A 25886-nucleotide genomic window follows, 5' to 3' on the forward strand; every position below is an offset into this window, starting at 1 on the left:
ACTAATGCGGTGTTGACTGAAATAATACAACATGTGTGAATATCAGAAAGTCAGACCCCACCCCAAACGTACTTGTGGTTGTAATCCTTCAGTGGCGACTTTAGTGGCTTTCTTGGAAGGATTCGGCACTTAATGTCACTCAGGACGACCGGAAATGCTTATCCTGACACCAGAATCTTTGGACACCGTCAGTATTTCTCCAATACTCTATATATTTCAGGGTGAATTCATTTCTATGTCTTACAATGCGTAATCGAATGTGGGGTAGAGCTCTTGGTATGACTGCACTCATGGTCCGATATTAGGTAGTACTGCCCATGTGTAGAGAATATGGCAATTTCGTCTTGATACCACATCTCTACAACGCACTCTCCTTCCTCTATTAAGACGTATACATGTACTATTAGTCCACTTCCAAACCCCTCCCCACACTCCCCCCATAACATGTGATTATGAAATCCCACGTAGTTTTCAGATGGATAATTGACTGAAGTCAGAGCCGAATTTATAAGCTTATAAGCTTTTTACGGTCATTAGTGTTTGAGATTGTTTAAAACCGGTCCCAAACCACATCAAAATGCCTACCTAAAGACATCCAAACAGCTTTAAACTGTCTCCAAAACTACAGCATCCAACATAACTATCAGCTCCTCTACCATCACCACAAGAAATCCCCCTACTGACTTGGCTGTTCTTTTGTACATGTGACACAACTTTCCACAGGTCGTCGTTACATCTATAGAAATGAGTTCAATCACAGACCCGTACATGTAGCGTGATAGGTAAAACCCCTAGCGGTTATTCTGTGAACTGGATCTTTCACACTACACTCGAAGTATAAATACAGATATCCAGCAAGAACATGTCATAACAGAATTTTAATGATTTTGTGACTCTTTCCATACTTTCGATATTTATCCGTATGTATATACACTTTTTTGCTTATGGGATGTGGCTTGCTGTTTCTGATACATCTTCCCCAACCCAGTCATGGTATTTACAAAGTATTGCAAAAACTTTGTGAGGTACTGTGTTGGCATTATTCTGTTTTTAATACACACATTGCAGAGCAAGAGTTACGCTATTTTGTGTGTTGGATCCCCATGCTGGCACCTCCCACACCTTCTCTCCCTCACCCCACTGACAATGAGGCTTCGTCTGTGGCAGCGGCGGCAGCGGTGCCTGCAGTTTGTGGATGAATACTGAGATACCATCCAAAGGTGGATCTGCCAGTATAATTATGTGTTCATATACGTTTTATCAGGCCGATCGAACCGTGTGTAGTCCAGGGTATTGGCTGGAGTGGATCTGTCTGCATAATAATTCATGGATAATATTCAGTACTGATCCACCCCACATATGATGGGAGACATTGCCCAGAAGGTGGATCCACTAGTGTTATGCGTTTGGAAATAATTACTGAGTTGCATCTACCCATCCACACTCTGGGGTAATGGCTGGGGTGGATCCATCAGTATGATTATTCATTGATAATATTTAGTATAGATCAACCCCACGTGTTATATGAGGTTTTGTCCAAAAGGCAGATCTTTTTACTTTAGGTTTGATGTTCCAAGAACCACTGCTGCTGACGACAATGATGGCTCACGTGTTAGTGGAGTGAGGGAGAGAGGGTGAGGGGGATCCCAGCTGGGGGATCCAACACACAAAACGGCGTAGCTGCGCTATGCAATGACTGTGTCTGCAACAGAATAAAGTCAACAAACCACATCACCGCAGTAATCCATTATGTGCATGTGTGTTTTTGTGGTACCTCGTAGATTATTATTACTGCGTTGGTGGTTATGTATCTGATTAGACAGAAACAGCAAGTCACATCTGGTAAGCAGGATATATATATATATATATATATATATGTGTGGATAAGTATTGGAAATATGGGGAAACATATCACAAGATCAATGTTCTTCCTGGATATCTGCATTTATAGTGTAAAGTTTATGATATTGCACTTTACCTTTGCACTTACACCCATCTCCAAAGGAACATTGCATCGTAATTCAAAATAACACAGATACTGCAATGTCGTATTTATTGCTGACACCGGGCAAGCGACTTATAAGCAAAATGTTTCACCTGTACAGGAATATGCGTTACAGATGTATGAACACAGGTTATAGACACATGGTTGGTGGCATATGAAAATCTGAGTCTAGCTGTGTGTTGTGTTTGAATAGCCTAACGGTAGGGCAAACGCTCGCAATACGCAGGAAAGCTGTGTTCGAGTCATTCTCTGGCACAGATTTTCATTGTCGTCTATCCATTACACAACTTATGCTTCACCATAATTTGCGACTGAGATTACATTTCATTTTTATAGTTCATAGTTTTATTAATTTTTGGATGTCACAAAATAACGAGGGAGGAGGGGGAGGGAGGGAGGGGGGGGGGGAGAGAGAGAGAGGTAGGTATGCAAGCTGGGGGAAAATGACTGTTTTTTTCGGCCATGTGGATAGATAGCGTGAGGATACTGTTCCATAGTGATATTTCATGCACTTGAAACACATGTTACACCCACGAGCCCACGAGCATGACAATTTATGTACAGGGCTTCCACTTACACTGATTTTGAACGTGAGAAACGTCTAAATCATGATGATTTGTCCTTCAAACTGAGAGAAATCGGCTGTATATGTTCTCGTGACTAATTTCTTTATCATAATTTCTTTATTATCATGTTTTAGTGGACTGAATGTTTTTGGAGATCAGAGCTCTCGCTTGTACTTAAATGGATATTCAAAACTCATATATGTGTGTGGATAAGTATTGCAAGTATGTGGAAACATATCACAAGATCAATGTTCTTCCTGGATATCTGCATTTATACTTAGAATGTTGTGGTAATGCGTCAGTTCACAGAATAATTGCTTGGGATTTTACCTACCATGCTACGTATATAGATCTGTGATTGAAGTTGATTCCATTGACATATTGAAGACGAGTGTAAGGTTTATGATATTGCACTTTACCTTTGCACATACACCCATCTCCAAAGGAACATTGCATCGTAATTCAAAATAACACAGATACTGCAATGTCGTATTTATTGCTGACACCGGGCAAGCGACTTATAAGCAAAATGTTTCACCTGTACAGGAATATGCGTTACAGATGTATGAGTACAAGTTGTAGATACACAGTTGGTGGCATATTAAAATTTGAGTCTGGCTGTGTGTTGTGTTTGGATAGCCTAACGGTAGGGCAAACGCCCGCAATACGCAGGAAAGCTGTGTTCTAGTCATTCTCTGGCACAGATTTTCATTGTCGTCTTTCCATTATACAACTTATGCATGACCATAATTTGCGACTGAGAATACATTTCATGTATGTTTAAAGTTTTGTCACCTGAACTAGAAAAAATCCAAGTCACTATAAATTGGGTTATCATAGTGGTGGAGGAGGTGAGAGTTGTGATGATGGATGCTGTACTTTCAGAAAAAAGTTTATTGCAGTTTGGATCTATTTTGGTGGACATTTTTGTGCAGTACAGGAGCGTTTTGATGCAATGTCTACCTCCCAACACTTAAAACTGAGAAAATCTTACTAATTATGCTGTGTCTGTATTTAATTTCATTTACTCACCAGTAAACTATGTGGGGATATGTTACACCGGCTATAACAAAGACGATACATGTGTAACACAGGAGCCTTATTTAAAGCAGGTGAACTACATCCCCCCCCCCCCCCCCCCCCGTCCAGGACAGTGTTCTCTGCCATACAGTCGAATACTAATATTACCAATTTAGATCTGGTTCTCACAAAGAACATTCATCCCACAAGTATTAAGGAGAGGAACCAATGTATCTAACAGACATAAACTGCTCCCTATTAAGAAAAATACCCATCTTAGTACATTTAATGTGCTATGTATACAGAAAAGAAATCTGGAGAAAAAATGAAACGAGAACTGGGACATATGGTGAAGACAAGTGTAACTGAAGAACATGCAACTGCAGATGTGTGAGCAGGGTTTACATTTGGTTTTAAACATCACGTATGGCGAAATGTGGTTGCAAGAAAGGCACTATTAGCATTTACAGTAAACAGTAATGGAAACTGGGCACGTGTTACAATACTGGGCGAAATCAGTACAACTGCTTGTTTGGGGGTGGGGGAAGTGGCATGATGGTACATATATACATCTTAATATTGGAAGGAGGGTGCATTATAGAGGCACGGTGTCAATTCCCTATGTATGAGCAGTACTACCTAAGAAGACGTCTGCTATCTTACTAAGAGCTCCCTCCACATGCTGTTACACACTGTAAGTCATGAAAATGAATGCACCCTGAAAGGCACAGAGTGCTTTAGTAATGTTGAGTGTGTCCAAAGATTCTGGGGTAGTCCTGAGTGACATTTGTGGGTCGCACGAATCCAAGAAAGCCACTGAAGACACCGTTATAGGTTTGCAAGCACAAACACTTTTGGGATGATGTCTCACTTTTCGGTATACCCACATCTTTAGGACCACATATACAAAACGATTCGACGTTTAGCAGTTCGTGTGAGAGATATTTGCTCCTTGTATTATTTCATCAACATCTCTCACACGTTAGTAATGGAGAGATGGTTTGCCAGTGGTACAAAAATTGAGAACAATGCTGCAATGTCACTAGTTAAGAGCATCACGGAATCAACGCAGTGAGACAAGTCGTCGAAAACAGTGGTTTGGAGCTGGAGTAATTGGGTAAACTGCGTTGAAAATATGGAGTACCTGGTGAACTTAATGGAAAATTCGTATAAATGAGGAAAATACAGCAAAAATGAGGGTACCTACAGGTTCACCTGGGTATATGAGAATTATTGCATTCCTCCACTGCTGCAACTGACAACTGATGGTGCATACTATCTGTGTTCTACAGGTATCAGTCCAGCAAAATGACCTTGTTCCACATGCAGGTATGCATTATGAAGCATAAAAATGAAACACAAAATGGCTAAAGATTTGGGCTTCATCCTGATCAACACGTAGGACACTGAAACACTTTTGGGATGATGTCTCACTTTTCGGTATACGTACATCTTTAGGATCACACACACAGACCGATTCGACGTTTAGCATGTACCTAGCAGCAATATGAGAAATCAGTGGTCTTTGTCTCTTCGAAAATGGGACAACGAGATATCTGCTATCCCATTACTGTGGAACATGTAGAGGTCATCACCTTTGCAGAGCTGTTTGAAGACGCTTCACAAAGCTGCAAACTCTTCCAACCTCTATATATTAGATGTCTTCCACATTTTTGTCGATAAGAAACATCACCTCTGTCCTCCATTTCCACCAATCCATGTGTATAATGGGAGCAGCAAACCTTATACCATGAGATGTCCAGCTTTCTAGGAGAGCCAATGGATCGAAACGTGTTGATGCCAGTTTAGCACAAGATTTTGATCTCTATGTTGTGATACGAAAAGAGAATATATGGCGTTGTATAAAGCTGCAGTCTTACACCACTTGGATCTGTTACAGCAAAAACAATGTATGAAACTGCTTTGATATCTACAACACAGGAATCCTCTAGTGTGACAATCTGTGGAGCGCGTTTTTTTTTTTTCAGTGCAGGCAACAAAACTGTGGAGGTGACTTCGATCACTGCCCGCCTGCTCCAGTGGATCAATTCGTTTATATTTAAGGGGTCGCCAAATATGTTCAGTGTCAACATGTAGACGGTATTTGTTTTCGATATATCACCAAAGAGAGATTCCCTCGAAAATCTTTTCGAGTTCTCTGCTGGTATTAGCGATGTTTTTACAGTTCGTAATTTTACTCCGTCGTATGTTACAAAATAACGACGGGAGACAAAAACACGAATTGTAGCTTGCTGTTGAACGTAAATATGGCTGTGTTTTTTTTTTTTTTCGACATGCGATCAGACAGCGTGAAAGATACTGTTGTGTACTGATATTTCACGCATGTGAAATTCATGTAATACTCGTGTGCATGACAATTTATTTACAAGACATCCAAACACACTGATCTTGTAGATGAGGAACGCTCTCAAGTATACCAGTTTGCTCACCAAACTGAAAGAAATCGGTTGCATCTTTTCTCATGACTGACTGCTTTATTATCACGATTTTTTTCTTTCTTATGGCTGGTCGCTTATAAGAGGTACGTCAGCTCAGCGTTAGATACAACTGTTCCTCTGAAAATTTCCGTCACAGAACAAAATTTTCAAATGAGTGTGAATTTCTAAGTGACCAAACTGCTCAGGTTATCCGTCCCTAAACTTGCACACTACATAAACTAACTTAAACTAAGTTACCCTAAAAACAGTACACACACGCATGCCCGTGGGGGGACTCGGAACCTCCGGCAGGAGGAGCCGGGCAATCCGTGACATTGCGCCCACCGCATGGCCAATCCGCGTGGTGTCACAACAGTTTATAGCACAGATGTTTCGGTAGATTGAACGTTCTCGGAGATTAGGGTTCTCAGTTTTACACAAATGGATGTTCTGAAATAACAAAGCTAGTCTGCAGTGATAAGTAGTTTCCACACCAAAACAATAGAAGTTTTCGATGCATTTGGGATGTGTTACAGATTTTATACGCACTAGACATGTACATGAGAGATGTGATAGGTTAATACATGTATCAGGGGCATTATAGAGCTCCGACATCGGCAGTTTGCACGTCTGGCGTCGACAACAGTGTTGCAGACCGAGTTCATAGTATTACTCAGTTGGATGTTACAAAACACTGAGAAGGAGTAATGCAAGTTGTAGCTTGCAATCAGATGTAAAACTAACTGTGCTCTTTTTCCCCCCAACACCCCCTCCCCTGAGACATGTAAATAGATAACGTGAAAGTTGCTGTCCTGTATTGATATTTGGGCATCTGAAATGTATGTAACACCCACAGCCATAATTTCTTTACAAGACTTACACAGACACTAATTTTGGCTACTCAGAGGCTAGGGGAGCAGTCGGCGACTGCGTATTTGAATAATGACCGCCTGCAGCGAACTCAGAAGCCGCTGGTCACGGCGTTAGACCCTCTGGCGAGTGCAGCCCCCGAAGCTGTCTCTTCCCACTACAAGACGCAGCCAAGGGCCGAAGCCTGCTGTTGGCCATTCTTCTTCCAGAGAGTTTTATTCCCCATCCACGATAAATAATATTTCGCTCTTTTTCCTTGTCGGCACTACCTAGATATACGTTCGATTTCAGCAAACCTGAAACGGAATATCCTTGTCGACCCTATACTCAGCAAAGCAGGGCACCTGCGGTGGATGTACCTCTTTGTGTACCATCAGCGACATGTCAGAACACACCTGGGAAAACAATATCCCTACCTACAGGGCGAGGAGACGGAGGGAGGGTAGGAGGGGAGGTATCACTGGTTCTAAGCTGCTTTGTTTATATGCACACACCAAGGTGAAGACAGTTCTCGTAAAAGGAATCTTTTTCAATAGTTGTGCTATATTATTACAGTGCTTCGTTTTCCTATACAAGCAAGTCCGCCATGTACCCGTAGTGTAACATACTCATTGATAGTGTTTTTTTTAATAGTTGCTCGCTTATAAGAGGATTAGGTCTCTCTCCTCCTAAGACGCATTGGTACCATTCACAAGAATAACACCTCTATCCAGCCCGGTTATTATGTTGCTGTTTGGTCCTACAAGCATTGGCAAAGTTTTCTACTGATCGTAGTGTGTTGAACTTGTTCGATGAATGTGTGTTTAAGGGATGTTGGATGGTGTTACGTATTTATATTGTAATATATATTCGATGCAAGATTCAATGTTTTCGGTTCAATATTCATTATAGCAAGCATAAGTTCATACCACGAGAGTGAGTTTACACTTACTTACCTGGATATCTCACTGATGTTATTACTATATCCGCTGTTTGCACTATTGTAGCCACAGTATTCAAGTGCACCCAGTACACGAGTTGAGGTGAGGTCTGTCGGTACAGTATTTGTTGTAGCAGCCATAAGAATCACACCTGGAGAATACTCGATGCTAATATTCATGCAGCAATTTTTTTAAATAAATGAGGCAGCTGAGCTGTTAAGAATGGCAACTAGGTAGACACACAGTGCGTTACGCCTTGAGGAGCTTGTGACCTGTGCAATTTTCCTCCATCATCTATTCCTTCACTGCCTGTACAGCCTGCATGCCTCTGTTTCAACACCAATATCCCTCATGGCTGTGTGTGTGGCTATTCAGGTTTTAACCACTCACGGATGTACCTAGAGCATTTTACTTAGGCGCAGGTTACAAAATAACAGAGATAAAGACAACGTTGTGTGAGGTGAGCAGAATGCCTCATCCTTCCACAGTATATGAGAGAACACACACACACACACACACACACACACACACACACACACACACACACACACATATATACACATACACATACACATACACACACATACACATACACACACAGCTGGGAGTCAGAAACCTCTACCAGACAGTCTTTGGCCAGTTCACATGAAAAAGTTGAATAAACGGTTGAATAAACGCGACCGATGTGATTTGTAACCACATGCAGCTGTGGAGATTGGAGAGTGTGGCTACCCCTCTTGTCGGGGGAAATCGGGTGGATCGGCGCACAGTGAGACGACTGTGTACAGATGTGTGTCTGTCTCATTTACATAGGTGTATTGTTTCATAGCTTAACCTACATGAGACAGACTTCAGTTAGCTGAGGACCACTTTCAGACAGTGTCAGCACATCCAGGATTTTTGAAAGCACGCCGCTGTTGACCCTTCAATTCTTCATACGTAATAGCCACTCTTTACAAGAGATATGTTAAACAGCTTGCAGGAAGCTTTCCGTTCTCGTTTGTCCATCTGTGATTTCTGCTGGCTGGAAATAGTATATTACTGACAGCAGACCGACCTCGAATACACGTTCAGTCGTCTCCTATCTCTCCTGACGATCTCCTCTTGGGTCCGTTTTTGTGGTAATTGTGTTATTACAGCGATTTTCCACAATTTCCATTGCATGTGTTGTTTATGAGAGGTGGTTTTATCACGTCAATTTCTTTGTGTAATTACAGCTGTGAAGCATTTTCCGTCAGTTGTCGTAGCGTGTATTGGCCTTCCTCCACCTCAGTGATACTTTTCTGCCCTATCCCTTCTTACCATGCATCTGTGTACAAGTTTCTCCAGCAGCTATACACTTTTAGATTGGTAGTACGCAATTCCTCCTGCATTAGCTGTAGTACAGTTTCCCACCAATTTCGAGTGTTATTGTGGAGGTGAACACACACACACACACACACACACACACACACACACACACACGACTGAAAAGAGGAAGATACACCGTTTCAGGTGTCCTCACTCGAGCCCCATACTCTACATACCCTACTGATTCATTCAGTGTGGCGTAGTGAAAAAGGATGAAACTGTCTCCTGCGCAGTGGACTGACCATTCATTTCAAAAAACAGTAGGCTCCATGAATTGCAAAATCCAACTTCAGTCCAGCCTGCTGCATCACTATTAAATGCAGTAAGATACTGCCCCTACACTCATCCATATCACCTTTCATTCCTCACGTAGGACGTTATGGATGCAGTCCTCAGCTTTATACATACACTCCTGGAAATGGAAAAAAGAACACATTGACACCGGTGTGTCAGACCCACCATACTTGCTCCGGACACTGCGAGAGGGCTGTACAAGCAATGATCACACGCACGGCACAGCGGACACACCAGGAACCGCGGCGTTGGCCGACGAATGGCGCTAGCTGCGCAGCATTTGTGCACCGCCGCCGTTAGTGTCAGCCAGTTTGCCGTGGCATACGGAGCTCCATCGCAGTCTTTAACACTGGTAGCATGCCGCGACAGCGTGGACGTGAACGGTATGTGCAGTTGACGGACTTTGAGCGAGGGCGTATAGTGGGCATGCGGGAGGCCGGGTGGACGTACCGCCGAATTGCTCAACACGTGGGACGTGAGGTGTCCACAGTACATCGATGTTGTCGCCAATAGTCGGCGGAAGGTGCACGTGCCCGTCGACCTGGGACCGGACCGCAGTGACGCACGGATGCACTCCAAGACCGTAGGATCCTACGCAGTGCCGTAGGGGACCGCACCGCCACTTCCCAGCAAATTAGGGACACTGTTGCTCCTGGGGTATCGGCGAGGACCATTCGCAACCGTCTCCATGAAGCTGGGCTACGGTCCCGCACACCGTTAGGCCGTCTTCCGCTCACGCCCCAACATCGTGCAGCCCGCCTCCAGTGGTGTCGCGACAGACGTGAATGGAGGGACGAATGGAGACGTGTCGTCTTCAGCGATGAGAGTCGCTTCTGCCTTGGTGCCAATGATGGTCGTATGCGTGTTTGGCGCCGTGCAGGTGAGCGCCACTATCAGGACTGCATACGACCGAGGCACACAGGGCCAACACCCGGCATCATGGTGTGTGGAGCGATCTCCTACACTGGCCGTACACCTCTGGTGATCGTCGAGGGGACACTGAATAGTGCACGGTACATCCAAACCGTCATCGAACCCATCGTTCTACCATTCCTAGACCGGCAAGGGAACTTGCTGTTCCAACAGGACAATGCACGTCCGCGTGTATCCCGTGCCACCCAACGTGCTCTAGAAGGTGTAAGTCAACTACCCTGGCCAGCAAGATCTCCGGATCTGTCCCCCATTGAGCATGTTTGGGACTGGATGAAGCGTCGTCTCACGCGGTGTGCACGTCCAGCACGAACTCTGGTCCAACTGAGGCGCCAGGTGGAAATGGCATGGCAAGCCGTTCCACAGGACTACATCCAGCATCTCTACGATCGTCTCCATGGGAGAATAGCAGCCTGCATTGCTGCGAAAGGTGGATGGATATACACTGTACTAGTGCCGACATTGTGAATGCCCTGTTGCCTGTGTCTATGTGCCTGTGGTTCTGTCAGTGTGATCATGTGATGTATCTGATATCAGGAATGTGTCAATAAAGTTTCCCCTTTCTGGGACAATGAATTCACGGTGTTCTTATTTCAATTTCCAGGAGTGTACATCTAATACACTTATTTATCTCCTCTCTGGCCAACACCAATATCACGTCAATCGAACACATTCTCCACTGAAAATAATGACAGTGCCTTCAGCGTTTTTTCCCCACTTCATAAATGGGGGAAGGGAAGCAGCTGTAGCACCAGCCAGCAGCAGGATACCATCTCCAAAAATAAAGTTAATCAATAAAGACAGTTTTTCACATCCTTCCTCTTCAGCAGCTGACCACAGAGTGCATGTTTTTCCCATCAGTTCCCAAGTTGTTATGGGGAGTGGGAAGTGGTAAAGGGGAGGGGGAAGTGGAGGAGGGGGGGCAGTAAGGGTGGTGACATCAGCACATCTATCCCATCCCCCTCCCCCAAGGAGAGGAGGGAGACTCCAGGAACAGCCATCTCAAATAAATCTTGCAACAATGCAGACTGGGCTCACTTTAGCTTTGCTTCCTATTTGTGAGAAGCACAAAATCATATTAATTTCCTGAATTACTGTGACATATTTTTATTCTGTTGAAGGAAAGTTTTCTGCATGACTATGCCTCTCAAAACACCAAACTACTGTAAATGCACAAGTGTGTGTGTGTGTGCGCGCGCAGTGCTTGAACAAGATTTACAAGTATCTTTAGTCAAATAATTCAAGTTGGAACGTCCGAAACATCAGTAGCACTCATCAGTTTATCTGCTTATAATGACATGAAACACCGTTGAAGCAGAGTGGCAAACAAATGTTCAAATGTGTGAGAAATCTTACGGGACTTAACTGCGAAGGTCATCAGTCCCTAAGCTTAGACACTACTTAACCTAAATTGTCTTAAGGACAAACACACACACATCCATGCCCGAGCCAGGACTCGAACCTCCGCCGGGACCAGGCGCACAGTCCATGACGGCAGCTTCCCTGACCGCTCGGCTAATCCCGCGCGGCGCACCGTGACAAGTGGAAACAATAATTTAAGTAATTTATCGACATTCGTACAAATACTGACTTTTATGCAACTGACTCAAATTAGTACTAGAATATCATGTGATTACTACGTGGTAATAAGGGATGAAGAATATTTCTTTGACGTTGCCATGATGTAGAATGGTTCGCTGGTCTTTGTTTGACCAAACTACTAGGAAAGACTGGAAGTGTCATTACACTATATGAGTGCAAGACTACATTTAATTACTATGTATCACACATTTAATGAAGAAAAGTCACTACGATCTTGAAGACGTCTAAAATGTTATGAAGTATTGTAAAGTAGAATTGCCAACAGACTCTGTGCACTAGAAGTTTACTTTTCACATTTGAAACAAAGACTGCTTAAAATATACACTTCAACATCGTTGGACTCCACTATTTTAAGAACCAGAATTTTATATATGCGACAAGTTAAAAACACGTATTCCCCTTAACAGTCATCGCCATTACAAACGTTTAATCTTTGCAACATTTACTGGAGTGCACTGCAAGTAGGGGAGTCTAAACACTTACCTGCAACATATTGTCCGAGTCTATATAACTGTATAACACTGAGTCATTTACAGTGAAGATACAAAAGAAACTGCTACACCTGCATAATATCGTATAGGACCCTGTCGAGCGCGTAGAAGTGCCGCAACACGACGTGGCATGGACTAATGTATGAAGCAGTGCTGGAGGGAACAGACACCATGAATCCTGCAGGGCTGTCCACAAATCCTTAAGTAAGTACGAGGGGGAAGAGATCTCCTCTGAAGGCAAGTCATTCCAAATATGCTCAATAATGTCCACGTCTGGGGAGTTTGGTGACCAGCGGAGCCGGCCGCTGTGGTCTCGCGGTTCTAGGCGCGCAGTCCGGAACCGTGCGACTGCTACGGTCGCAGGTTCGAATCCTGCCTCGGGGATGGATGTGTGTGATGTCCTTAGGTTAGTTAGGTTTAAGTAGTTCTAAGTTCTAGGGGACTGATGACCACAGCAGTTGAGTCCCATAGTGCTCAGAGGCATTTGAACCATTTGACCAGCGGAAGTGTTTACACTCGGAAGAGTGTTTCTGGGGCCAGTCTGTCGTTGAATGGTTCCAACACTGACGCTAGTTGATGGCGCAGCACTGAAATCTGCAGCAATTTGCGGACGGTTGCACTTCTGTCACGTTGAACGATTCTCTTCAGTCGTCGTTGGTCCCGTTCTTGAAGGGTCGTTTTCCGACCGCAACGTTGTCGGAGGTTTGATGTTTCACCGGATTCCTGATATTCACTGTACACTCGTGAAGTGGCCGTACGGGAAAATCACCACTTCATCGCTACCTCGGAGATGCTGTGTCCGATCGCTCGTGCGCCGACTATAACACCACGTTCAGACTCACTTAAATATTGATAAGCTGTCATTGTAGCAGCAGTAACCGATCTAACAACTCCGCCAGAGACTTGTTGTCTTACATCGGCGTTATCGACCGTTGCACCGTATTCTGACTGTTTGAATACGCGAGCCTATACCAGTTCCTTTGGCGCTTCAGTGTATACTCCGCAAGCTACAGTACGGCGTGTGGCGAATGGTGCTTTGTGTGCCACTTACTTAATCCGCAGGTATCTAATACGACCTCCAGACCTACAAATAATTTTCAAGTACTGGTGGAACGTAGTTTTATAGCATACCTCCTTTGTGGGTGGATTTCATTATGAGCCCCTTATTGCCACTGTATGTCCGCCTGCTTAGCTGGGTGTTAACTCTCTTTCCTCCCGTGGAAGCGGACCTCGGTTCGATTCTCGGCCGGGTTGGAGATTTTTCCCGCCCGTAGACTGAGTGTTGTGTTGTCTCATCAGCATTTCATCCTCATCACCGGCACAGAAGTCGCCCAATGTGGTGTCGACTGCAACAAGTCTTGCGTGCGGCGGCCGAACTTCCCCGGATGGAACCTCGAGGCCAACAACGCCATACGCTCATTTCCGTTGCCACTGTATACTGACGATGATACAAGTGTTTGGCGTGTCTCTCGGCCAGCGTAACAGTCTACTGTGTATTTGGCATAACAGTATCGAGGATGCACGCAGGCAAGCCCTGTACTAAGAACTACAGCGTATCAGATGCGCTGTTGCCTGCACCCATTCCGTGTATATAAGTACGGTAACGGGACATTGAATCATTCAGTGAGCATATCTAAAAAAAAAAAAAATGGTTCAAATGGCTCTGAGCGCTATGGGACTTAACTGCTGTGGTCATCAGTCTCCTAGAACTTAGAACTACTTAATCCTAACTAACTTAAGGACATCACACACATCCATGCCCAAGGCAGGATTCGAACCTGCGACTGTAGCGGTCACGCGGCTCCAGACTGTAGCGCCTAGAACCGCACGGCCACTCCAGCCGACTAGCATATCTCAAAATCTGAAAATTCGTTGCAATGCTGCGTACTTTAGCATTTTCGTTATTCTGCATACCTCTACATGTTTTCAATTCTGTTAAGGAAGTTACGATTCTCGGTGTGAAAACTAGCCTCACAACTTACCTTTGGTAGCGGCTTGGTTTTGTTGGAGACGTGCAGTCCAGTGACTTCGACGATGCTTGGCAGATGGGGCCGGGGGTAGTCTCCGCTGAAGTGGACAGTCATCAGGATCATGCTGAAGTTGCGCTCCACCTCGTACACAGACTTGGGTTCAGGGCCCAGGTACTTCCTCATGAGGGCCTCATGCTCCGGCAGCACGGTGTGGAACCAGTAGTGCAGGAAGCGCACGTGGAAGAGGGTGTTGCAGAGCCTCTCCCAGAAGCTCATGTGGTCCGAGTACCTGACGAAGATGTCTGTCAGGTAGGCGGGGTTGGTCGGGTTGCCGATGGTGTAATAGGCCGGCACCATGGCGGGCAGCGTGAGGATGCCCACCAGCGGGGGGTAGCCGGCGCTGTGCAGCAGCCCGTAGAAGCACTGATACGGCAGCCGCTCCATCACCACCAGGTCGAACTCGTGCTTTTTGCTGCACAGCGGAACGGCAGTGCCGTGTGGGCAGTCGGAAAGTCAGGAGGACAAACAGGAAAACATTTACGTCCAATGGGGCGTACATTCTGAGTGGCTAGATTCCTGTTTAACCCCTGGCGAATTTTGCTATGTAGCCATTAGTCAATGGTCTAATGCATGTTTCTGTATGGAATGAAACAACAAGTTTACTGTTACCAGTTCTTTATATATATGTTGTGTTATGTGACCCTACGACTTATCTTAGAAGCTAGATTAAGGAAGGGCAAACCTATGTTTCCAGCATTTGTAGACTTAGAGAAAGCTTTTGACAATGTTGACTGGAATACTCTCTTTCAAATTATAAAGGTGGCAGGGGTAAAATACAGGGAGCGAAAGGCTATTTACAATTTGTACAGAACCAGATGGCAGGTATAAGAGTCAAGAGACATGAAAGGGAAGCAGTGGTTGGGAAGGGAGTGAGACAGGGTTGTAGCCTCTCCCCGATGTTATTCAGTCTGTATATTGAGCAAGCAGTGAAGGAAACAAAAGAAAAATTCGGAGTACGTATTAAAATCCATGGAGAAGAAATAAAAACTTTGAGGTTCGCAGATGACATTGTAATTCTGTCAGAGACAGCAAAGGACTTGGAAGAGCAGTTGAACGGAATGGACAGTGTCTTTAAAAGAGGATATAAGATGAACATCAACAAAGGCAAAACGAGGATAATGGAATGTAGTCGAATTAAGTCGAGTGATGCTGATGGAATTAGATTAGGAAGTGAGACACTTAAAGTAGTAAAGGAGTTTTGCTATTTGGGGAGCAAAATAACTGATGATGGCCGCAGTAGAGAAGATATAAAATGTAGACTGGCAATGGCAAGGAAAGCGTTTCTGAAGAAGAGAAATTTGCTAACATCGAGTGTAGATTCAAGTGTCAGGAAGTCTTTTCTGAAAGTATATGTATGGAGTGTAGCCATGTATAGAAGTGAAACATGGACGATAAATAGTTTAGACAAGAAGAGAATAGAAGCTTTCGAAATGTGGTGCTACAGAAGAATGCTGAAGATTAGATGGGTAGATCACATAACTAATGAGGAAGTACTGAATAGGATTGGGGAGAAGAGAAGTTTGTGGCACACCTTGGCTAGAAGAAGGGATCGTTTGGTAGGACATGTTCTGAAGCATCAAGGGATCACGAATTTAGTATTGGAGGGCAGCGTGGAGGGTAAAAATCGTAGAGGGAGGCCAATGGATGAATACACTAAGCAGATTCAGAAGGATGTAGGTTGCAGTAGGTACTGGGAGATGAAGAAGATTGCACAGGATAGAGTAGCATGGAGAGCTGCATCAAACGAGTCTCCGGACTGAAGACAACAACAACAACAACAACAACATGTCCTCACTATAACACAACAAATATTCCGTGTTAACGAAATTTATTTGACCTTCTGTCACTCAAACAAAACTTAATGTCGACTACACAACACTTCGCTGGCTGTAGCGCCAAGGAGAAAACCAGTCACTAGTAAAGAATACTAGTCCAAACCACTGCCAACGAGTCGATACCGACGCGTCGCAAGTTTCCAGCGAGGGAGGCCACAGTACGGTTCGGTGGTCGTGAATCCAGCAGCCGGGTAGTAACACAGTCACCGGCGAAGATTGAACTGGTTAAACGGGCTCAGGGAGCTCGCTTAAATCCGGAGGTCCGGCCAATCAGAGTGTTGGTAGATGGCGCCCTTATACGGTTGCTCACTCTGTTGGCGAGGGCAGCGCCGCCAGGGTAATCCGTATCGACAGTGGTGTGTGCGCTGCCGCTAACCCCGCGACGACGCGTTCACTGGCGCCAGTCGTTGACATCGTGTGCGGCGCCTCGCTGTGTGCCGCGCGTGTCGTAGCACGCCGCGCCGAGTTGACGGCTGCTGTGCGGCGGCCGATACGACAATATACAACGTGTTTCGAAAGTTTAAACCTCCATCATCAAATATGACAGTTCACATGTGATGTGTGACGACAGAAAAAGGAACCTGTGATCACAGGAGAGACTGCAAGTTACTCCAAAATGGTAATACAACAAACACACACACACACACACACACACACACACACACACACACACACACACACACACACACACACGCCGTATTAAGGAGGGTAGGACTCGACTAGGAACAGGAGAGGAGACACAGGACATTTTAATTTCCACTGTCTATACTTTTCGAAGTAAATTCATAAAACTGTCAGCATGACCAAGAAGGATTCAGGATTCACATTCATAGCAGTGGAGTTCAAAAACATAACAAAATAATTTTTTTTTACATTTGAAATTTCATCACTTTTCACTTACTATTGGCTGCATTCGTTGCTATATGTACACTTTTCTTCTTAAGTAAGAGAGATTCTTCGATGAACCGTACTAACAGGTTTATGGAACTCTGGAATTTATGTAAAGAAAATGAATGAGCTGTAACATTTTAAACTCCATGTTTACAAGAAACTCAAATTTTATAGTTAATTATCTCAATTTTTACAACAGTTTTTAATAGGTTTGGAAAATTGTAGAGTTTTATAGACCGTTAAGTACGGTTTGTAGACTGTGCAAAATTCATCGAAGAATCTCTCTTACATATGAAGAAAAGTACCTATAGCGACAAATGCAGCCAATAGTAAGTACAAAAATGATAAAATTTCACATGTAAAAAAAGTTATTTTGTTCCTTTTTTTAATTTCCACTGCTATGAGTGTGAATCCTGAATCCTTCCTCGCTATGCTGAGAAAGTTTTACGAGTTTATTTCGAAAAGTATAGACAATGGAAATTAAAATGTCCTGTGGTACCTCTCCTGCTCCAAGTCGGTCCTTTTGACGTCCTACCCGCTTAACACATATAAATCTACCATACGATTCAGCTTTAAACTTTGGAAACGTGTCGCAGATATAAATAAACAGTGACTGGTAACACTAAACTTGTTGTTTCATTCGATATCAATAACGATCCTGGTAAAGCCTAACATAAAATGTTCACATGTGTACTTAAATTTTCGTCTCCTGGTACTTGATCAGTGGCTATATAGACTCAGTAGTTTAAACATCCCTGAGAAACATATAAATAGGGCTCTACATCCTAAAAGATTGGAACTTCTAGCAAAAAGACACCAGTCATGTGTTAGTGATATAGAAGACAAACACTGCCAGCTTCTCCACACTAGAGCCTCCATAACACACACGGCTCTGTAATTGGATAGGACGTGGAATGACGTGACAAGCGATCTGATGTCGCACAAGGTACGCTTGCAACTTCAGATGCAACAAACACAGTCTACTGGAGTCAAGCACCTACCAGACTGAATCGAACTGAGTCATTATGGTATACCACGTCAGTGCCATATGAATGCTTCGTGCTCCACTTTTTTCAAGCGCCACGTCTGTTGTACTTACAGTTTACGAATGTTTTAATGTTGCTACGCCGAGTTGCCGATCGGTTTAAGGCGCAGTGTCACGGATCGCACTGCCCCTCCCGCCGGAGTCTCGAGTCCTCCCTCAGGTATGGATGTGTGTGTTGTCCTTAGCATAAGTTGCTTTAAGCTACTGTGTTGTATTGTATGGAACTAAGAACCTAGAAACGACGGAGAGGCTTCGTCTCCACTGTATTACGCAGTGGTACACAACCCCAAAACAGGCCACAGCAGTCCACCCACCCCACCGCCGCCCCACATCGAACCCAGGGTTATTGTGCGGTTCGGCCACCAGTGGACCCCCTTGGGAGCGTCTCACACCAGACGAGTGTAACCCCAATGTTTGCGTGATAGAGTAATTATGGTGTACGCGTACGCGGAGAAAGTATTTGCGCAGAAATCGCCGACATAGAGTAACTGGAGCGGAATAAGGGAACCAGCCCGCATTCGCCGAGGCAGATGGAAAATTGCCTTAAAAACCATCCACAGACTGGCCGGCACTCCGGATCTCGATACTAATCCACCGGGCGGATTCGTGCCAGGAACCGGCACGCCTTCCCGCCCGGAAAGCAGTGCGTTAGACGGCACGGCTGACCGGGCGATCTAAGTTACTTTAAGTAGTGTGCAAGTCTAGGGACCGATGACCTCAGCAGTTTGGTCCCTTAAGAATTCACACACATTTGAACTCTTTTTTTTAGTTTCGGTTGTTTGATTTTCTCTGTACCCACTAAAATGAGAGGCGATCCTGAGTTCGGTATTATTTCCCCTATCCCTGTGGAGAAACAGCCATGTACCTGCTATCAAAGCACCGCTGATTACAGCAACAGGAACGGGCTAGGCAATGTGTCACGCACGTCATATGTCACAGAGGGATACAGGAATTTAAATTCTGTTTAGTTTTCTTATGGAAGAGAATATAGAACTAAACGGAAATGTTTAATAAAGTTTTCTATAAAACATATCTCCAATTTTTCTCACCGATTTGCAGGATGTTTTATAGTACCAGATCTTTTTGATACTTAGCTACACGTTGTTCTACCAAGATATTGCTGCACGTGGGCTAAGAAAAAAAAACTACAGAGTCGTTTTCTCGACTCAGCAGCATTACTTGTTAAAATGGTTCAAATGGCTCTGAGCACTAGGGGACTTAACGTCTGAGGTTACCAGTCCCCTAGAACTTAGATCTACTTAAACATAACTAACTTAAGGACGTCACACACATCGATGCCCTAGGCAGGATTCGAACCTGCGACCGTAGCGGTTGCGCGGTTCCAGACTGTAGCGCCTAGAACCGCTCGGCCACTCCGGCCGGCTTACTTGTAAGTCCCTGTTGGTTTCCTGAGTTTTGATGCGAGTTCTCAACAGAGTGCTCTGCACTATGCTGCCGAAATGACAGAATACACAGTGTCACATACGCTACCGTAAACATCCATTAAATCTCAACTACCTTGTATGTTGCTGCTACAGACTCTGAAACTGGTATCCCGTTTCGAGATCTCGAATCACAAACACGCCAAGCCACCCAGCCTCATGCGTCATATCACTTGTGAAGCCACGTCGGTGGTTGCTCTGATTTATGAAACGGTCTCTTGACCTCATGACCCAGTCATTGCATATATATTTGTACATGTATCTGTCTGTTCTTTCGGACATGTCCGATAGGACAGACACCACAAATATATGAATATGTGTGATGGCCATTAAGTTCATTTCAGTGCAGATGCATTCTCTGTCTGAACTCTCCCGGGAATCCAGTATGATGAGGCAAGCAATGATTATGTTGGAGACGGAGCGTTATGTTAACTAGTGTGCGGCAGGGTTGTAACTTGGGTCGGACGGAAAGTGTACTCTGATTGCCGAAGCAGTTAAGCCGACAGGTCGCGTAAAGTGGGATATTGGGGGTTTGAGTCCCGTTCCGTCACAAATTTTTACATGTTTTATTTTTATTTCGTTTAAACGTCAAGTTCCGTAGGACCAAGTTGAGAAGTCATGGAACGTGTCAGTACATGAAATTACCACCCAAAAGCAATAACAGATAGAAGTAAAACCCTTATGAACCCGAAGAAGTCAAGTAATAGCTTCAAGTAAACGCAATCAACAATACAACAAGAATCATCTTAATTTTTCAAGGGATCTCGACAGAATAGAAGGAGTCACCCATGAAGAAACTCTTCAGTTTCGATTTGAAAGCGAGTGGATCACTGCTAAGATTTTTGAAATCTAGTGGTAGCTTATTGAAAATGGGTGCAGCAGTACACTGCACAAATATCTGCACAAGAGTTAAGGAAGTCTGATCCAACTGCAGGTTTGATTTTTGCCGAGTATTAACCGAGTGAAAGCTGCTTATTCTTGGGAATAAACTAATATTGTTTACAAGAAATGACAGTAAGGAATATATATATATATATTGAGAGGCCAATGTCAGAATACCCAGACTCGTGAACAGGGGTCGACAAGAGGTTCGTCAAATTACACCACTTATTACCCGAACAGCCCGTTTCCGAGTCAAAAATATCCCTTTAGAATGGGAAGATATACCTAAAAATATAATACCATACGACATAAGGGAATGAAAATAAGAAAAATATTCTAATTTTCGTGTCGAAGATCACTCACTTCAGATACCATTCGAATATTACAAATGATCCTGAGCGTGGGCTTTCCACGACAGTTTGCTATCTATGTAAACACCTAGAAATTTGAACTGTTCAGTTTCGCTAATCATATGCCCGTTCTGTGAAATTAAAACGTCAGATTTTGTTGAATTGTGTGTTAGAACCTGTAAAAAACTGAGTCGTACTGTGATATAGCGTTAGTTTATTTTCTACAAGCCACGAATTTATGTGATGAACTACACTATTACAAACCGATCCAATGTCGCACACAACATCCTTTACTGCTAAGCTAGTGTCATCAGCAAACATAAATACTTTAAAGTTACCCTTAATACCAGGGAGCATGTCATTTATATAAATAAGGAACAGGAGTGGCCCCAACACTGATCCCTGGGGCACCGCCCACTTGACCGTACCCCATTCAGATCCCGCGTCACAGCAATTATCAACTTTGTGAATAATGACCTTTTGCTGTCGGTTGTTAAAGTAAGAGGTGAACCAGTTGTGAGCTACTCCCCGTATTCTGTAATGGTCCAACTTCTGGAGCAATATTTTGTGATCACGCAATCAAACGCTTAGTTAAATCAAAAGATATACCTAGCGTTCGAAGCCTTTTCTTTAAACCATCCAGTACCTCACAGAGGAAAGGGAATATAGCATTTTCAGTTGTTAAACGACTTCTAAAGCCGAACTGTACATCTGACAGCAAATCGTGTGATATAAAATGATCAATTATCCGTATACACGCAGCCTTTTCAGTAATATAGCAAACACAGATGGCACGGTAATGGGTATAAAATTGTCTACATTGTCCCTTTCTCCCTTATTATTTACTACTGAGTACTTTAATCGTTCAGGAAACTGACTATTCCTAAAGGAACAATTACATGTATGGCTAAATACAGGGCTAATATGTGCAGCACAGTACTTTAATATTCTACTAGACACTCCATCATAACCATGAGAGTCCTTAGTCTTCAGTGCCACTGAATTCATTTCAGTATCCAATTCCGACCCCTGGCAGAATTTATTTCGTTTCAGCCTGTACAGGGTGTTGGGAAATTCCCATTACAAAATTTTAGGACCTGTAGAGGGGAATGAGTACATAACATTTTTAGGAACGCATGTCCGGGAATGTACGTTTCCGTTCTGCGACGGTTTCAGTTCAGAGATAAAGAGAATGAGAAAAGTCCCAGAGTTGTTTTTATTGGTATGCAATAGGGTAGACAGGATGGCACGTACTGCGAGTACATTAGACCAGTTAATGAATGCCTTTCTGTGAGACGTATTCGATGTCTGTGCGTCTCCGATAAAGTAAACATGCCTCGGGACACGTTGTCGGAATACTCAAACATGCTCCTTGCGTGTGGCGAAGTTCGACGTAACGGAAGAGCTGCTAGTGGACTGTATTACGGACGTTTTCGGTCCACGGAGGTTCGTAAAAAACAGTTGTACTTATTTGGCGATACAAATATTAGCAAGTCGACATTGATTGAAAAGATTTTGTCGAGAAAGCAGCGCGTGTATGTGCCCTTTTGTTCCGAATTCGGATTTGATGAGCACGATTCGCGTGTACATAATGTTATTGTTCCTGAAGAATTTGAGTGGTCCAGACGGCGGCAGTATCCGTCTATTTTGAAGCGTATTGTCGAAGTTCGGCCAGTTACTGTTAATGTTAAAAATAAACCTGGAATGGTTATTAAACACTGTGGCTTGGTCACATTTGTATCGAATGAGTTTAGTACTGGAGATGAAGCATTAATTTCTCGGTTGGAGGTCGTACATGCAGATTCTCATATTGTTTATTGTCGTTCATTTAAGGAGTATTTCGATGCGTCGGACATGTCGAACGTGGAAACCCCACAGGAAATTGTCTGTATATCGTCGGATGTGGATTTACCGGAAGTTTCGCGCTGCACGCCCGAGGCGTTGGATACGGCTACGGACGAATCTAACTAGGCCTATATTCGGTCGTATGTGTAGATGGCGTACAGAATTTACGCAAACTGATGGAGTTATGTCTGAGTATGGCAAAATGGCGGCTATTGAGAAGCATGACGAGAAGGCTAAGAATTTTTCAACACTCCAGCATTATGACATAACTGATGAATTTAAGTTTTTTGGAAATAAGTATGGTTCTGTAATTATTAACAAGGTTGTAACATATGTTTATAGAATAAATGTTAGGATAGAACTACTAACTTTGGATGATAAAGCTAGATAGTGTCGGAAGTTCCATGCGGCTTTTCGCGGATGATGCTGTAATATACAGAGAAGTTGTAGCATTAGAAAATTGCAGAAAAATGCAGGAAGATCTGCAGTGGATACGCACTTGGTGCAGGGAGTGGCAACTGACCCTTAACATAGACAAATGTAATGTATTGAGATCTGCAGTGGATACGCACTTGGTGCAGGGAGTGGCAACTGACCCTTAACATAGACAAATGTAATGTATTGCGAATACATAGAAAGAAGGATCCTTTATTGTATGATTATATGATAGCGGAACAAACACTGGTAGCAGTTACTTCTGTAAAATATCTGGGAGTATGCGTGCGGAACGATTTGAAGTGGAATGATTATATAAAATTAATTGTTGGTAAGGCGGGTACCAGGTTGAGATTCATTGGGAGAGTCCTTAGAAAATGTAGTCCATCAACAAAGGAGGTGGCTTACAAAACACTCCTTCGACCTATACTTGAGTATTGCTCATCCGTGTGGGAGCCGTACCAGATCGGGTTGACGGAGGAGATAGAGAAGATCCAAAGAATAGCGGCGCGTTTCGTCACAGGGTTATTTGGTAACCGTGATAGCGTTACGGAGATGTTTAGCAAACTCAAATGGCAGACTCTGCAAGAGAGGCGCTCTGCATCGCGGTGTAGCTTGCTCACCAGGTTTCGAGAGCGTGCGTTTCTGAATGAGGTATCGAATATATTGCTTCCACCTACTTATACCTCCCGAGGAGATCGCGAATGTAAAGTTAGAGAGATTCTACCGCGCACGGAGGCTTTCAGACAGTCGTTCTTCCCGCTGGAACAGAAAAGGGAGGTAATGACAGTGGCAAATAAAGTGCTCTCCGCCACACACCGTTGGGTGGCTTGCGGAGTATAAATGTAGATGTAGATGTAAAACCTAGCACGCCATCTCACAAACTTTTTGCCAAAGTTACGCTGCGGATGCGACAAACAGGCACCTTCACCGCCAGGAAGTAGGAGTACGGTGCTCCACGACAATGCCACACGCCCACATTTGAAGATGTACGCATCGCACTGAAGAGAACTCGTCGACGAGTATTGGAACAACTGCGCCTGCAACAGGTGTCAGTCATAGTATCCTCTGCGACATTATGTGTGAGCAACAAATACATCCGTACCATTAACAAAGGGTGCACACTATGGGTCCAGCCGGTCTTCCACAACGCGTTGCCTACTGCACAATGTTCCTGCACCGCTACGTCGACACACCACTGATTCCACGTCGAATTATGCTCACAGGTAAATGTAAGTTCACTAGGGACGGTGTTCTGAAATAACAAAACAGCCATACCCGGCAGACGAAAACCTTCGTGCCATGCCATTTTAGGGATTTGAACACCAGTTTGTTATTGACGTCTGGACACGTATTCTAGAAGATCGTGTGACTGGGCCAAACCTCCTTCCACTCAAGCTAATTGCTCGTGGGTACTTGATCGTCCTACAAAACGTATTGGACCCGTTCTTGGAAGCTGTGACACTGTATGTCCGTCAGGGAGTATGGTTTAGGCATAGTGGTGCACCGGCTCAGTGCTCACTTGCGGTTAGGAGATACCGCAACAGACGGTATGGTGAAACATGGGCAGGCCGAGGTGGTCCAAACGTGTGGTCCCCGCTATTTCCGGATTTTATTACGAGGGAATACTTCTTGCGGGATCGTATGCAAAGTTTCATTCACTAGACTCCTGTATAGACAGGGGAAGATCTGCTAACACCAATTCTGGCCGCTGCTCAAAAACCTGAAGAGACACCAGCTGGGTTGGAGAGTGTGTACCAGAATGTACCGTGTCTGTGACAAAGTTGGCAGAGGCCACATCGAGCTGCTGTTGTAAAGCATCAGTAGTCTTTTGTACGTACAGTATGCTGGTTCCTTTTTGTTTTGGAACAATATAAACATGTAATAAGTACGTGTTAATACATAGAAATATGCTCAAGTAAAAAATGCATATTTCGTTATGTATCCTTTCGAATTCTTACCTAGTAACTATACTGAGTCACGCCTAATTACATCCCTGAAGCAGAAGTGGATAAATTAAACGTCTGAAGTGAAACAGTCGTAGAAAGGAAACGGTACTTTTCCGGACATGGATTCCCATTTAAAATATTATGTAGTCATCCCCCTCTGCAAGTCCTAGAAGTCTGTAACGATAATTTCCGAGCACTCTGTATATGTATGGCTGCGGGATCAAGAATGGTGTCTGTCCTTTCAGTCATATCCGAAAGAACAGACACCACACATATGTAATGGAACAGGAGAGCTATATAGGAAAATCTGAAATGAGAGTTGACGAAATAGAGCAGGTAGAGCAGAAAATACCGCAAGAAATCGAACGGAGACTGTGTGTGGGCACACGTTAGCTGTAAATCAGCAAGGAAGTGGTGACGAAAGTCTATAAAGGTTCCGAAGGAACATGACCGATACTTGTGCTGGAGACAGCATAATACTTAATGACTCGCTGTGTCGCGGATGTACCCGTGTTTTACCAAAGCGAGCATGTTGTGTGGAGTCCGCAAGCTGCACCACAATGTTCTATGCACACGTAGTTGCGTTCACGACCTGGTATATCGCTCACGTTATTCTGATTTGTAATTTACATCAAATTACTTGCCGTTTCTATCTCCTCTTCTGAACTGACCTGTTTTTTTGGCCATACTAATGAC

The 25886-nt window shown here is 44.0% G+C and overlaps 1 protein-coding gene across 1 annotated transcript in view; it reads right to left on the reverse strand.

Annotated features, from left to right (window-relative positions):
- The window catches only part of LOC126282180 (UDP-glucosyltransferase 2-like), a 164207-nt gene that overhangs the window by 54246 nt on the left and 84075 nt on the right, over positions 1 to 25886 (reverse strand). The window contains exon 4 of the mRNA XM_049981709.1: positions 14469 to 14928. Within this exon, the coding sequence (XP_049837666.1) occupies positions 14469 to 14928 (460 nt within the window). The remainder of the gene's footprint in view (positions 1 to 14468; positions 14929 to 25886) is intronic.

This window comes from Schistocerca gregaria, chromosome 7 (genome assembly GCF_023897955.1).
Source record: "Schistocerca gregaria isolate iqSchGreg1 chromosome 7, iqSchGreg1.2, whole genome shotgun sequence".
NCBI lineage: Eukaryota > Metazoa > Arthropoda > Insecta > Orthoptera > Acrididae > Schistocerca > Schistocerca gregaria.